The sequence below is a fragment of the Charadrius vociferus genome, unplaced genomic scaffold, assembly GCF_000708025.1.
Source record: "Charadrius vociferus isolate BGI_N301 unplaced genomic scaffold, ASM70802v2 scaffold1025, whole genome shotgun sequence".
Taxonomy (NCBI): domain Eukaryota; kingdom Metazoa; phylum Chordata; class Aves; order Charadriiformes; family Charadriidae; genus Charadrius; species Charadrius vociferus.
In genome coordinates, this window is record NW_009648262.1 from 36,584 (window position 1) to 49,473 (window position 12,890).

The 12,890-nt window shown below is 39.7% G+C and overlaps 1 protein-coding gene across 1 annotated transcript in view; it reads right to left on the reverse strand.

The window, feature by feature from the left end:
• LOC104285986 (probable global transcription activator SNF2L2) overlaps positions 1-10,892 on the reverse strand; it is a 44,498-nt gene extending 33,606 nt beyond the window's left edge. Inside the window, exons 1-7 of the mRNA XM_009884513.1 lie at positions 10,660-10,892; positions 8,809-8,865; positions 6,668-6,800; positions 5,245-5,418; positions 4,843-5,016; positions 1,845-2,015; positions 421-474 (exon numbers count right to left, since the gene is read on the reverse strand). Of these exons, the coding sequence (XP_009882815.1) occupies positions 421-474; positions 1,845-2,015; positions 4,843-5,016; positions 5,245-5,418; positions 6,668-6,800; positions 8,809-8,865; positions 10,660-10,892 (996 nt within the window). The remainder of the gene's footprint in view (positions 1-420; positions 475-1,844; positions 2,016-4,842; positions 5,017-5,244; positions 5,419-6,667; positions 6,801-8,808; positions 8,866-10,659) is intronic.
• Positions 10,893-12,890: the final 1,998 nt, after the last annotated feature.

Here is a 12,890-nt window from a genome sequence, read left to right on the forward strand (position 1 = left end):
TATTCTATTCTATTCTATTCTATTCTATTCTATTCTATTCTAAAATATGTATGCTTGTACATTCATTTTACTGTGTTTTTGTTTCTTTCAAATAAGACTGAACTGATGAATATTGTGATCTCTGTGTTTGTCTCATGGGGACCTTAGAATGCACACTTGCTACCCTCGACCTTAGAGATTCCAAATGTGTAGGCACCTTTTGAACTAATTTCCCCAAATCAGTTTCATTTTTGCACTCTCTCTGAGTGTATACGTGGCTTAGTCACATGCAAAAGCCCTACAGAGCACTAACTGAACAAAGAGGTCAAATATCTGGCATACACTTTAATCTTTTACCACCACTATAAGTTATAACAAGCTCTGGGAAAATTAAACAAACCAACCAACCCCACAAACTGAAAAGGCTTGTAAAATTCATACCTCTCCATCAGGACCAAGACCAGATCCCATTCCTTCTGCATTTTCTTCTCCCTTCTACAACAGAGACAAAAAATATTATAGTCAAGCTATGAGCATAAAAGTCATTTTATATGATGAAATAATTCTAGAGCATGAACAGTTTTTCACTTTGTATTTTCATAGCCTGGGATGAATGCAAATAAAGATATTGATGGATGTAGGGGGGATATATATACAGGTACTACTGCGCTCACAGCACTTGGTGGTATTAATGGGAAATCTACAACCCTCTTAGTTGCCTTGGTATATCTGTGCCTAGTACATGGCTAGCCTACTGGATTTCTGGTCCAGGAGAAGCTACATCTTTACTTTGGAGGAACAGGCTATTTTGTCTGTTAAAAATATATTCTTAACAAAATGTACAGCTGTCTTGGAGATAGATAGAGTCCCCTCTAACTATAAGGAATATTTTTTATGTCAGTCATTTCAAAATTGTCCATTTATTATATATTGGCATTTATTACCACATGTAGAGCATTGTTTTTAAGCAATGCATATATTAACATTTTAAATGGTATATATTTTTGGTGTCCAAACTATGCAAAGTTAAATTGTCAGGAATATTAGCTACAGCAGTCTGTTTATATGCAAGCACATGAAACCTCTGAGACTCTTTTTCTTATAGCTGATAGCAAGATCATTCACACCATGAACAGTAGAGATGGAAATGGGCTATTAAGGCCATCTTACCCATCCTCTGGGACAGGAAAGGAATTTAGGGGTCACAGAAATGACAAATTATTACTTAATTATCACCTTTTTTTTTTTCATACATTTGCTCAGTTACCAACTAGTCTCTCTGACAGGGATAGAAATATTTAATAACATACAAAGTGGATTTTCAAAAGGCTTAATTAAATGGTTACAATGTAGACAATGAATAATACTACTTGTAGAATACACATTATACAAAATACACCAATCAAAGTTTTCTTTGTCTGGCTATTTCTAATGGCCCTACAAACCAAATATGGAACTGAGTTTAGAATCTAGAGGTCTAAGTAAGCAGTTCTATATGATACAGTTGAATATACTAGCCTTTTCTGATATACTCTAGTTTGGACTCTCATAGCTTATTCCTCATTTACATGGTTGGCCCATTTTTGCCTATAGGAAGTTTATCAGTAATTCAAATGTTTACAACCCACAGGTTTCTAATCCCATCTTCTTCTTTCCATCTTTGGAATAATGTTAGCATGGCAAAAACACAGCATTTCCTACAACAGACTTCAGAGAAATATGAATTCAATCAATGCTAAGAATTTGGCAATGCAGATTTCAGACACTCCAATCTCTGTAAGACAACTGGAGATCACTGCATTTACCAGTGTTAAAATGGGGTTTGAGGGGGAAGTGGTATAAAAATGTTAGTTTTAGCTACTTGCCTTCTTTCTTCTCCTCCTCTTTTTCTTCTCTTTGGCTGCTTGTGCCTGTTTGTGCTCCCATACCAGGTTGGTCAGATTAGCCACATACTCATCTGTCTGCTGCAATAAGTAGGCTAGGCGTCTATCTTTCTTTTGGTCAATCAACTTACGGTAGCCTTCTTCATCTTCAGCCTAGCAATACAGGACAAACATCATCCATGAAAGAAGTGTTCCTAAGAGGACCCTACAAATGCAGTCTCAATGACGATGCGTTACCTTAAATATTTCCTACTTTTGCGGGGGGGGGCATTCTAAAACAGGACTGAGAACAAAAAAAATTATACAACAGCACATCAGACAAGTTACAATGCTGGGAAACTGAGGGAATTGATGAGACTCCTACATAGAAGATTTTTCAAAAGCACAAAGTACAGTTATCCTTCATTGTCATAGAAAGATAATGGGACCCAGATGCCTAACTCTTATTTGGTCCTTTACCAAGTATAAGTAATAATCTTTATCTGTCAGGTGTTACCAATAAATTTTCCTTAGGGCAGATTGTGCATCATCTATTTACTCTGGTGTTGTTTCATCTTCCTGTGGAGAATCTGATGCTGGCCACTGTTAGAAACAGGATATCAGACCAGATAAGCCGCATGTCTGAGTCAGTTCAGCAACTCCCATATCCCTACAGCACTGCATAAGTATCTTGTTAGGGCATAGCAGGAAATATTGCTTGCGTATGCCAGAAAGATATAATAACATCTTTATGCATATCAGGAAATATAAGACAAGCATCACAGAGCCCACTGCAGATCTTGGCCAATATAACTCAGTGAACAAATTAATAATGGAAGAAGTATACAGGGCCTTATGAAACCAAACAAAAATAAGAAATATTTTGAAGACCATTACTTTCAATAAAAATAGCACAGTTGTGAGATATGAACAAATTCCTGCCTTTCTGAAGACATACCAGAACTGCAGTAACCTGACAAGAACTTGCAAGGTAAAATCCATTTTCAGCATTCAAGACAACAGAACTACAATGCTCAAAAAGTAAGCTTCTATGACTATTATAATTTAGTATCATTATAACCTAGCCAAGTTATTTCCTCTATACATACTATCTTTTTCTTGGTGAGATCTTTTGAAGCGTATCATGAATGTTCTTGCATGCGATATAAATGTTCAGGAACTGGGACACAATCACCATTGCTAATCCTAGTTATCTAAGGACAATCTGTGTAAGGAATTTAACACTATTATCTAAGATGCTTTGGTTAAAAAGTATGCTATCATACTTTTAAACATAGCCTATTTTCCTAGGCTAGCCCAAGTGTCTGAGAGGAGATGAAGTCTTTAGAAATTTCTAGTATATAGAAGATAAACTTCTGGCTACACTGAATTAAAGATCTGTAAAAACTATATATCCCAGTTGGACTAAATTTAAACAGGGGGAATAACTCCACTAACATAACATATACAATTAGCGTCATTTTGGTTTGCTTTTCCATGAAAATTTAATTGAGCTTTTAGCAGGGAACAAGGTAAGTGCTTCTGACTGCAAAATCCAGTTGAAGATGCTTACTGAGTGCTGTGTCTCTCATAGCAAATCCAAGTCACAGGCTTTGGGTAGGAGGTTTTAGGAGGAAGCATTGGATATTAGTGTTTTGTGACATTTCTGGACACACAAATCTATCTCGTATTTATTAGCTGTGGACTTCTTTACCGTATATATATTTCAGTGACGTAAGCTCATTCACCTCAGAATCTAAAAAATATTTTTAAAACAATGAGACTTGTAAAGTCATCATATTTTTATCTGATAATTAACATTGTAACAGCCTGAACAGATAAACTGTTGGCAATTGTCTCTAATTATTGATAGTATAATGCAGACTGATATGTAACCTTGAGAAAATCCATAGGGCCTAAACATCTGTTCTCTTCTGCAAGCCCTTCAGTTATATTTCATATGCAGTTTTAATCCTCATTGGTGATTTAAAAACAAACTGTTCAGCCCTTACACTTGGTGGGCACTGATTTTGGACAAGGATTAAAGTTTTATTTCACATTTTATTAGCACTGTGTTTCAATGAAAACGTGCCAATTCCCATTAACTTGTATATTATTGTTACATTTTGTCATTCAGTTGCTGACTGAGAACCTATATTTTCCCAGTCACCTACTGTCTTGTAGGTTTCAACAATTCAAAAAAAAGTATTAGGGTTACCCAGTGGCTGGTAGAAGTTTTTCAGAGGAAAATTAATCTAACTCTGGTTGCTAACACACTTGTACATAAAAACTACTCTGTCTACATTTTAAGTCCTAAGACAGAGATATTTTAACTTCTGAAATGTAAGTAGTCCACTGATCAATTCTACAGCATTCTGAAGAGGCATGGTTATACACAAAACCATTATATCCTGTTTTTAATAAAGGTGTAACTGGTATTGTTCAGTTACAAAGAAATAGCAGCAAAAGGAACTATAGCTGACTGCCATTAGTTCTCAGGAAAAAACTGCAAGAATTTACTGCTATTGGATATGTATGTGTGCAAATACAAAGTTTATGAGTAATACCATAAAAAGATAATCATAAGTAGTCTTCAAAACTATAATAGCTAGAAAGAATACACAGTACTTCTATAGTAAATAACTTGAATATCTCTGCAATGTTGTAAAAATGTTGACATATGACAGAGATTAAGTGATGTTATACAAAAGTGGCTGTGATATGCATGAATGACAAGTTTTTAAGCTTGTAGAAAAGTCAATTATATATTATCAGAAATCTTAAGAAAAATGTAGCTATAGCTCAAAGTGAACACTATCAAATTCACTACCATCATTAGAAATATGAGGGACTCTTCTGCAGTAGTTTTAGGTTTATTCTTTTTAAAGTTCTTGAAATTGATATTTTATTCTGAGAAGAGCATACATAAGCACCTGAGGGTGTACATTAGACTGTATGTAATTTTAGCCAAACTTGTCATACCCCTTCCCCCATTCCTTACCATTAGTCTTCTCATTCTTTCTTTCTCAATTCTCTCAGTTTCCTTTTTCTGCTCACGTTCAGTGTTGGCATGCCAAGTTGCCACAGCTTTAGAAATTTTTTGTATTTTCCCAGACAATGACCGGTGGTATTCTTTAAAATCTTTAGCATGCTGTAATATGCTGTTCAGATATTCCTAGAGAAAGAAAACAATTTAATTCAGAGATTTGATAGCTCAAGATTTGACATCAGGTATACAAGAGTTGTAATTTTAGAGTTTTATTCTTGCTTATTGCATAAACTTGTTTTCTTGTGCCTCAGTCTCCAGAAGTGAATAAAATATAAAATGATGATGATCAAGATGCAACAATCAACTGAATGGCATTTCAATGTCTGGGAGAACACTTAATAGGAGTTAAAATACCTGGTGTTTCTGTCTACGTTTCCTTTCTTGTTCTATCTTCTGCTGTTTCTCAAGCTTTTCTGTCATACGGGCCTCCCTCAAAGTCTGGCGTTTGCTTCGTTTGTAGGCTTTGGAGTTCAGTGCTGTCTCCAGTGTTGTGTCACGACGCATGCAGGCTACTACCTCTTGTCTTAGCTACCGGTGAGAAAAAAGAAACAGTTAAAAAGAAAACCATTTTTCCCATACACAAGAACAATTTTAATTAGTAATACAGTAAAGTAAAATTTTAGTGATGCAGGAGATCTCCCGGCTTCCTCTCCCCTTTCCATTACAGTTCTGCAACTCCTCAGTTGTAGCAGAAAGGTCTGTCTCCCTAAATAAATCTTCAGTCTCCTTAGGATGACAGAAAAAGTCAAACAACATAGGCACATCACTTTTTTCCTTCCTTCCTACTGAAAATGACTGTCCTGCTTGTATGAAAGGCACCAGTCAAGATGTTACACCACTCAAGTAAAGTATGAAAGAACAGATATTACATGCTTTTGTAGAATTGGTGCTGAACAGAGGTGACAACTGTTCTCATTGTCAGTTGCATGTGAAACAGAATAGGGAGTAGGAAATTGGGAAGGCTTGGAGTAATACAGCCACAGTCCCAGCAATGCAAGCAGGGAAAGCCTGCCATTTTTCAACTAACCTCTGACAAAGCCTCACTATAAAGGAATTGCAAGGGCAGTGGGAAGGAAGATGTAGATAACATGGTACAAATACTGCCAAAGACTTCTTCCAGGAACTATTTTTGCTTGGCCTGACAAATCACATCTCTGCTGCTTCCAGATCAACCAGGCAAGCCAATGACAAGGAGCCCAGAATGGTCTGGCATTGTGACTCCCTTTCTGAAATTCAGATGCTGTTACATATATTCAAGATCTAACTTATGTCTTAGACGTGCTTAATTTTCACAGTCTGTGTGTCACAGTGGGAATGCTGAAAACAGATTACAGAGAAATGCTACACACAACAATAAGAGCATTCAACTCTCAGCAATAAAAGATCCATGACAAGTATAGTCATGAAAATTACATTTATTATGATTTGTGTTGAAAATGGGCTTGCAGCCTGTCCTTCTCTTGCATCTCTGTGCCACTGCCATTATTTTAATGAAAAACTACCACAATTCTAGGATTACAATTTATACTGGAGGATGGAGCAGGCAGAAGAGAGAACACATGTACATATTCAGTAATAAACCAAAATAAATACTAAGTTAAACATTTCTGTGTAATTCTTATTAGCAGTCAAGTGTGCTCTTGTTCAAAATCTCCTGTTTAAAGTCAGTGCTGCTGTAAGATCTGACACATGCCACAACATCACATTTGATCCCATGCCACAGCATCTCATTTGACTGTGAGCATTACAAGAACTTCCCTGCAGCAAAAGGCATTACCTGGCGCTGGAAATTCAGTAACCGAAGTGCCTTCAACTCCACTGTAGCTTTGGTTCGCAGATCAGGAGGCAAAGAGCCAGGCAGGTTCTCTAGTTCTTGGATTCTGTGAGCAATTCGAGCCTGAAGCCTAAATAAATATAGAATTGGAAAAGATACTGGGAAAAATCTGTCAATAGTTATCAACAGTATATAGTAAAATTTGGCAATTTACCTCAGGTACTTTGTTGGCTTTTACTACCTGTTTCTGAACTAACAGGTATTTGTATAGATGGAGAAGAATAAGGTTTAATTTTCCATTTACAGAATTAATTACCAAATAATGAAAACACTCCTCTGCCCCTCTTCCCCTCTTTTAATTCGGACAGAAAGTATATGTGTGCATAGCAACTTGGAAATTTTATTTCACTCATGCTTCCTAGCATTCTGTCTGCAGGTCTATTTGGTGGGTACTATTTTATGCCTTTAACACATGGTGTTGTCAGAATAGTTACCATACGCAAATGGAATTTTCTTACAAGACATATTCACAATATTAATATTTATAATTCTACTTGCTTGTTTTATTGTGAAAACTTAAAGTTGTCACAATTTCAATAAAATGATAGCACTTACATAGCTATTGGACTACAAACTGGATTATATTTCACTCTTTCTTCATGGAATTCTTAATTCATTTACAAATCCAAAAGAGACCGACAATAATACACAAGCCAGAAAAAACTTGGTTCCATTTTTCACATTCAAAATTAAGATCCCAGAGCTAACATTTACATGTTTATGAGCTTTTTTATTTACAAGTAAATATGTATTTGAAAACTCTAAATTTGGCCAAGGCAGCAAAATGACAGACCACAACATTTTAAGTGGTCCAAAAGTTGCATTTAAGTTCAAATGAATCAGAAATAAGAGCTCTTCCTCACACTCCCTCTATTTCCTACATACTTAAAAAAAAAAAATGCACACACCCCCAATTAAAATCTCTCAAAGCACAGGAATAGAAACATATCTAATTGGTACATCACATCTCCATTTTTCCCTCTCCTAATGTATAAAACATCAGATCACATGAGGAAGAGGTGTCTGGTGCATATTTACATGTTATCCTGTGATGAGGATTTCAGCACTAGTCTGCAGGCAGAAAGATAACATGTTCTAGTGTTGCTTCTCTGCACATTAAGATAATTCTTTCCTTGTACTTCCCTTGCCCTTTCCCTATACCACACTACAGCAGTAGCACAGTGCCACAAGCACTCTCATAAACTCAGCGTTCCAGATGCACAGCTAGAAGGCAGATCACAGAGCAAGTTTGTGTCTGAACACAAGTTCATGTCTACACATGCATACACACACTCTTCTGTGGGTAGTCTGATTATAAGGACTAAATGACTGAACCTACTCATTTCTACAGAGAAGTTCACAGTTCGTTATTTATCTCCTATCCACTATAGTAATATCCACTACATGCATACTGAGCAATGTGTAATCTGAAAAGAAAAACATAATTCTTTTTTAAAGCTGCAGACAAGTACCTGTTCTGTAACAGTACTCCTACCCAAAACTCGATAATAGTATATTTTGAGTCTTCCTAGGTACTAACAAAGAAAAAATATTTAATATATTATTCCATTTTTTCTATCTGAGTTTTTCTCCAGCATTCTAGGTTTCCTCATACAACCTGCTATCTCCTTTTCAATTTAATAGTTTATTTTTTTAATAGCGGTTTCTGCATTTTATCCTGTTTTCATTTTAATAGGTTGTTGATTTTACACACCTTAAGTATATTAAAATAACATGCTATCAGGTTTTCTACTCTTAAAAATAAATTTTATTTCACAGAATCACCTAATCATTTAGGTTGGAAGGGACGTCTTGAAATCAGATAGTCCAACTACCTTGCTCAAGCAGGGTTACCTAGAGCAAGTTGCCCAGGACTGTGTCCAGTCACGTTTTAAATATCTCCAAGGATGTAGACTCCATAACCTCTTTGGGCAACCTGGTCCAGTGTTTGACCACCCTCACAGTAAAAAAGTATTGGGGGGGGGGGTTCAGATGGAATTTCATGTGTTTTAATTTATGCCCATTACCTCTTGTCCTGTTACTGAACACTACTGAGAAGAGTCTGGCTCCCTCTTCTTCATTGCTTCCTCTCATCAAGTATTTCAATACATTGATAAAATTCCCCCTGAGCCTTCTCCAGGCTGAAGAGTCCAAGCTCTCTCAGCCTCTCCTCATATGAAAGGTGCTCCAGTCCCTCAGTAATCTTGTCTGAACAACCTAGTGGCCTTCTATAATGGAGTGACTACATCAGTTGACAAAGGAAGAGCTACTGATGTCATCTATCTGGACTTTGACACAGCCTCCCACAACATCTTTCTCTCTAAATTGGACAGATATGGATCTGATGGCGGACTCTTCAGTGGATGAGGAATTGGTTGGATGGTCGCATCCAGAGAATAGTGTTCAACGGCTCAATGCCTACATGGAGATCAGTGACAAGTGGTGTCCCTTGGGGGTTCGTTTAATATCTTCATTAATGATAGACAGCGGGATCAAGTGCACCCTCAGCAAGTTTCCAGATGACACCAAACTGAGTGGTGCAGTTGACATGCCTGAGGGACATCCAGAGGGACCTGGACAAGCTTGAGAAGTGGGCCCGTGTGAATCTCATGAGGTTCAACAAGGCCAAGTGCATAGTCCTGCACCTGGGTTGGGGCAACCCCCAGTATCAATACAGGTTGAGGGATGAAGGGATTGAGAGCAGGCCCAAGGAGAAGGACTTGGGGGTATTGGTGGATGAAAAGCAGGACATGAGCTGGCAATATGCACTCGCAGCCCAGAAGGCCAACCATACCCTGGCCTGCATGCAAAGAGGCGTGGTCAGCAGGTGATTCTGCCCCTCTGCTCCGCTCTGGTGAGACCCCGCCTGGAGTACTGCGTCCAGCTCTGGAGTCCTCAGTACAAGACATGGACCTGTTGGAGTGGGTCCAGAGGAGGGCCACGAAAATGATCAGAGAGATGCAACACCTCTCCTATGAAGAAAGGCTGAGAGAAATGGGGTTATTCAGCTTGGAGAAGAGAAGGCTCTGAGGACACCTTATTGCAGCTTTTTAATACTTAAAGGGGGCTTATGAGAAAGATGGGGACAGACTTTTTAGCAGAGCCTGTTGCGATAGCTGGAACAGGTTGCCGAGAGAGGGGGTAGATGCCTCATCCCTGGAAACATTCAAGGTCAGGTTGGACAGGCTCTGAGCAACCTGATCCAGTTGAAGAGGTCCCTGCTCATTGCAGGGGGTTTGGACTAGATGACATTTAAAGGTCCTTTCCCACCCAAATATTCTATGATTCTACGATTCTGTTCTATGATCTTTGTGGCCCTTTGCTGGAATTGCTCCAGTAAGTCCATATCTTTCTTGTACTGGGGAGCCCAGAACTGGATATAGTACTCAAGGTGCGGCCTCATCAGTGCTGAGTAGAGGGGAAGGATCTCTTCCTTCAACCTGCTGGCAATGCTCTTCCTAATGCAGCCCAGGATGCTGTTGGCCTTTTTTGCTATGAGGGAGTGTTGGGGGCTCATGGTCAGCTTCTGATCCACCAGTACCCTCAGGTCCTTCTCTACAGAGCTGCTTTCCAACTGGATGACCCCCAGTGTGTAGTGGTGCATGGGGTTGTTCCTCCTCTCCTCTTGTTGAACTGCATGAGATTCCTCTCTGCCCATTTCTTCTGCCTGTCCAGGTCCCTCTGGATGGCATTCCGTCCCTCAGGCACTCTCTAGTGTATCAGACACTCATCCCAGTTTTGGGTCATCTGAAAACTCTGCCCCATTTTACAAGTCGTTAATGAAGGTGTTAAAAAGATTTGGACCCAGTACTTATCCCTGAGGTACACTGCGATTTACTGGCTTCCAACTAAACATTATGCTACCCTCATCACCACCCTCTGGGCCCCTCCCTTCAGCCAGTTTTCCGTCCACTGTCTGTTCATCCAGCCCATACTTCATTAGCTTCCCTATGAGGATATTATGGGAAACAGTGTAAAAAGCCTTCCTTCCGTCTGTGTAGACGATATCAACTGTTCTCCCCTCATCTACTAAGCCAGTCATTTCATCATAGAAAGTTATCAAGTTGGTCAAGCATGCCCTCCCCTTGGTGAATCTGCGCTGACTACTCCCAATCAACTTCTCGTCCTTAATGTGCCTGGAAATGGGTTCCAGGGCTTGCTGCTCCATCACCTTCCCAGGGATTAGGGTGAGTACATCAGTCACATTCAACACCTGTGTCCTTTGGCACTAGGTCCCTTGCCCCATTGAGCAGTGGGCCTCTTTTTTCCTTAGCCTTCCTTTTACTGATGGTGTACCTATAGAAGACCTTCTTGTTGCCCTTCATATCCTTCTCTAGTTCCAACCTGAGCTGATCTTAGGCTTTCCGAACTTCATCCCTACACTCCTGGGCAATGTCTCTATATTCCTTTCAGGTAGCCCATGTCTATCGCCACCTTCTGTGTGCTTCCTTTTTGCATTTGAGCTCAGTCATGTTCATCCCCGCTGGCCTTCTGCAGTGCTTGCTTGACTTCTTCCACATCATAAGAAGCAACTTCTGCTCTGAGGAGGCTGTCCTGGAAGATTATCTACCTCTCCTTGGCCCCATTGCCCTCCAGAGCAGTCTCCCATGAGATCCTGCCAAGGAGATACCTGAACAAGCTGAAAACTGCTCTCCTGAAGCGCAGGGCTGTGATTCTATTTGTCTTGCTCACTTCTCTCAGGATCTAAAACTCAACCATCTCATGGTCACTGTGGCCAGTACAGCCCTCAGCCTTCACATCTTGGAGCAGTTCTTCCTTGTCTGCAAGTAACATGTCTAGCAGAGCATCTCTCCTAGTCAGCCCATCCAACACCTGTGTCAAGAATTTGTCTTCAACACAGTCCAAAAATCTTATCAACTGCTTGTGCCCAGCCATATTGCCCTTTAAAAAGATCTCAGGGTGGTTGAAGTTCCCCATAAGCACCAAAGCCTGTGATCAAAAAGGCTTCCTCTAGCGGTCTAAATGAAACCCTCAACTCCTCATCCTCACTTTCCCAGCTTGAACTTCTTCACAGAATAGCTGAGGTTGGAAGGCACATCTTGAGAGTCCAGTGCTTGACCATATTCACAGTAAAAAGCCTTTTCTTTTTTTAAATACTTGTATTTCAGTTTGTGCACACTGCCTCGTCTTGTCACTGGGCACTACTGAGAAGAGTTAATTTTTTTTCTAGTAACTGCTGAGTTTTGGATTTAGTATGAGAATAATGTAGATAACACATGGTGTTTTAGTTGTTGCTAAACGATGTTTACATTAGTCAAGGACTTTTTCAGCTTCCCATAGAAGCTGAGAGGGAGCATAGACAAGACGAGCTGGCCAAAGGAATATTTCATACCATAGACATCATAGTCAGTATATAAATGGGGGTTGGCCAGAGGGCAGGAATCCATGATCACTGCTCAGGATGGGCTGGGCAACCGATCATCGGGTGGTGAGAGCAACTTGTGTTGTATCACTTTATTTTGTATATTCTTTTACTACTACTACTATTATTATTATTATTTTCCTCTTCTGTTACTGTTCTATTAAACTGTCTTTATCTCAACCCATGAGGTTTTTTCCCCCTCCTTTTCTCCCTTTTCTCCCTACCCTACTGGGTGCGGGGGGGGAGTGATCAAGTGGCTGCGTGGTCCTAGTTGCCGACTGGGGTTAAACCATGACACTTCTTTAATCCCTTCCAAAACATATTTAGACACATAGATAAGATTCTACCCTGAACCTTCTCTTCTCTAGGCTAAACAGTCCCAGCTCCCTCAGCCTCTCCTCTTATGAAAGATGCTCCAATCCCATTATCATATTTGTGGCCCTGCTCTGGACTCATTACAGTATGTCCATCTTTCTTGTACTGGGAAGCCCAGAACTGGACACAGATGCAGCCTCACCAGTGCTGAGTAGAGGGGAAGGATCTCCTCCTTCGACCTGCTGCTACTGTTCTTCCTAATGCAATCCCATATCACAGAATCATAGAATTTTCAGAGTTGGAAGGGACCTCTAGAGATCATCTAGTCCAACTCCCCTGCTAAAGCAGGATTGCCTAGAGCACATTACTAAGGACTGCATCCAGGCGGGTTTTGAAAATCTCCAGAGAAGGAGACTCCACAACCTCCCTGGGCAGCCTGTTCCAGTGCTCTGTCACCCTAACTGTAAA